Source organism: Lolium rigidum, chromosome 2, assembly GCF_022539505.1.
Source record: "Lolium rigidum isolate FL_2022 chromosome 2, APGP_CSIRO_Lrig_0.1, whole genome shotgun sequence".
NCBI lineage: Eukaryota > Viridiplantae > Streptophyta > Magnoliopsida > Poales > Poaceae > Lolium > Lolium rigidum.
Window position 1 is genome coordinate 165,836,562 of NC_061509.1, and position 2,481 is coordinate 165,839,042.

At 38.9% G+C, this 2,481-nt stretch overlaps 1 protein-coding gene across 1 annotated transcript; it reads right to left on the bottom strand.

Annotated features, from left to right (window-relative positions):
• Window positions 1–1,106: 1,106 nt before the first annotated feature.
• LOC124687638 (thioredoxin domain-containing protein PLP3B-like) lies at window positions 1,107–2,020 on the bottom strand. Its single transcript, XM_047221410.1, has 6 exons — window positions 1,996–2,020; window positions 1,815–1,912; window positions 1,663–1,738; window positions 1,519–1,580; window positions 1,322–1,419; window positions 1,107–1,149 (listed from the first exon to the last, which is right to left on the bottom strand). The coding sequence occupies exons 1-6, from the start codon at window positions 1,999–2,001 to the stop codon at window positions 1,145–1,147; spliced, it is 345 nt and encodes a 114-aa protein (XP_047077366.1). The 5' UTR covers window positions 2,002–2,020; the 3' UTR covers window positions 1,107–1,144.
• Window positions 2,021–2,481: the final 461 nt, after the last annotated feature.

A 2,481-nucleotide genomic window follows, 5' to 3' on the forward strand; every position in this document is an offset into this window, starting at 1 on the left:
AGAAAATAACAGGAACGCCAGGAAATCGTGTGCCTGTTATCACGCATGGAAATAAATCACGCATGGATGGAATCTATTCGTGCACACATGGAAATAAATCAGGAAATTAAATGGAAATAAATCAGGAAATTAAATGACCATGATTCACCCATGACGCATGGTATGTAATCTCCCCAGTAATCCTTCCCAGTAATCACGAAAAAAGGACGCATGTATATCTCTACTACTTAAAAAGACTCAATTGGTTCCTTATTCTGCCAATACGTTTGGTCATCGTCGTCCTTCGATTGCCCACCCGCCAGGGCCAGGCGTTAACATGGGCTGACCGTAGCCCATCGCCTCGCCAGAAAATAACAGGAACGCCAGGAAATCATGTGCCTGTTTTCACGCATGGAAATAAATCACGCATGGATGGAATCTATTCGTGCACACATGGAAATAAATCAGGAAATTAAATGGAAATAAATCAGGAAATTAAATGACCATGATTCACCCATGACGCATGGTATGTAATCTCCCCAGTAATCCTTCTCAGTAATCACGAAAAAAGGACGCATGTATAAAAAGGAATGAAACCTGAACGATATTAATTACATTAAATTACAAGGAATGAACCATCTTACCATAGCTCAGTTCTTTTCCGAAACGTCTACAAAACTCAGGCTAAGGTCATCTTCATCTCAGACCAGTTCATTCATCTTCATCTCAGTCCAGCTGATCCATCTTCAATCTACCACCATGTTGAGTCAATACTTTCTCAGTCGCCACGCCTCCAAGAGGGTAATGGCACCATGGTAAGTTCCAGCATCACGTTTTACTCATGTTCTTAGCATCACGTTTTACTCATGTTTCTCCATTTATAATGCAGTCATGTTACATTCTGCAATGTGGAACAATTGCATATCTACAACAGATCCTGGGAGGCAACTGCGAAACTTATTTATGATCGAATAAAAAACAACAGAGTAGGTGATCTAATCTACCATGCTATCCTCACCGACGAAAATGTAAGTATTCCTTATTCACAGAAATGCAAACAGTTAAATTACACAACTCAAAAAGTGGTATCTTCGAGAAGATCTTTGTTTGAACAACAGAAGGTTTGTCGATAGTCAGGGTCCCAGTTTTATCAAATATGATAGTCTTAATCTGCAAACGAATATTCAAAAGGGTAGTTCAGTATGCAAAGCTACCACATTAGAATTAATCAAGAAAAGAAATACTTCCCCACCCGAGTCTCTAACTCTGTATTACATGGGCATGCACATGTGCACACACACAGACTAGCATACACAAACAAAAAAGTAACAGCTGTCTCTACCTTTCCTCTTCAGAATATTTTCCAATGCCCTGGTAGAAAAATCATCTTTACCTCCAAGGTCTTCAAATCCAACTAACCGATCAACAACAATACCCTTCCTGATGTAGAAAAGTACCGTGAACACAGTATATTAGTATAATGCCTTATGACATTGGAATTTGAAATAGGTAGAAATCGTGAACAGTTTATGCACTTACTTGAACAATATAACACATGGCAACATTTTAATTGCCAGTTTTGTCACAAAGAAGGGAGCATTCTGAAATAATCATCAACAAATTAGCATCATCGATGCAGTAGAAGCAGAAGTAACTTAAAGCTAATAGCGATAGCATACGGACCTCGGCATCAAGCTTGATGAATTTAGTCCCCAAATAGACCGGCGCAAGTGCCTTCAAATGCTTATCCATGATCCTACCAAAAAATTAGACATCCTTCGTGAATCATCATGGGCAAGAGTTAAGCAATTCCGTAAAAAGGAGTTATGGCTTACTTGCAGCGAGTGACCTCCGCTAGGAAGTCTCCTTCAATTATTTCCCTGTATTCACCATGACCTTGCCTCTTAAGCACTTCACGCTTCTCAACCTCTCTCTGTTGCGTAGAGAAAACTGAAATGCTTAGTACATGATACGACACTTACACAAGCTTCACAAGTGTGAGATTCAGATCAGTACCTTCATAGCAGCAATCTCTCAAGCTTAGGGTCCTAGAAATCAGATAAAGATAAATGTAAGAGAAGATAAAGAGATGCTGTAAAGTTTAACTCACATCCAATAATTCAACTTTATCATGAAAAAAACAGTGCTATTCTTGCTCCAACAGTATATTTAATAATAGCACAAGTTCAAATCAGCTTAACACAGAGCTTACAGCATGGAAGTCATGAAAAGAAACTGCATGTGAGAACACAATCAGTTCATCGGCCTACAAGCATAAGCAACAAACAGCTTGAACCAAAAAAAAAGTACTTTTTAGGGGTTTGTTGCAAATCCAATCAGTCTAGATAACACAGTGACCAACACCACTACGATAATAGACCTGCCATTTTTACACAACTCTAGCCACATCTTTAATGGTTCGGTGTGAGCATCGTATGCAAAATGGAATGCAATGATAACTAGGCCCAAAAATAAAATCTTAGGCTAGATGTAAACGATTTT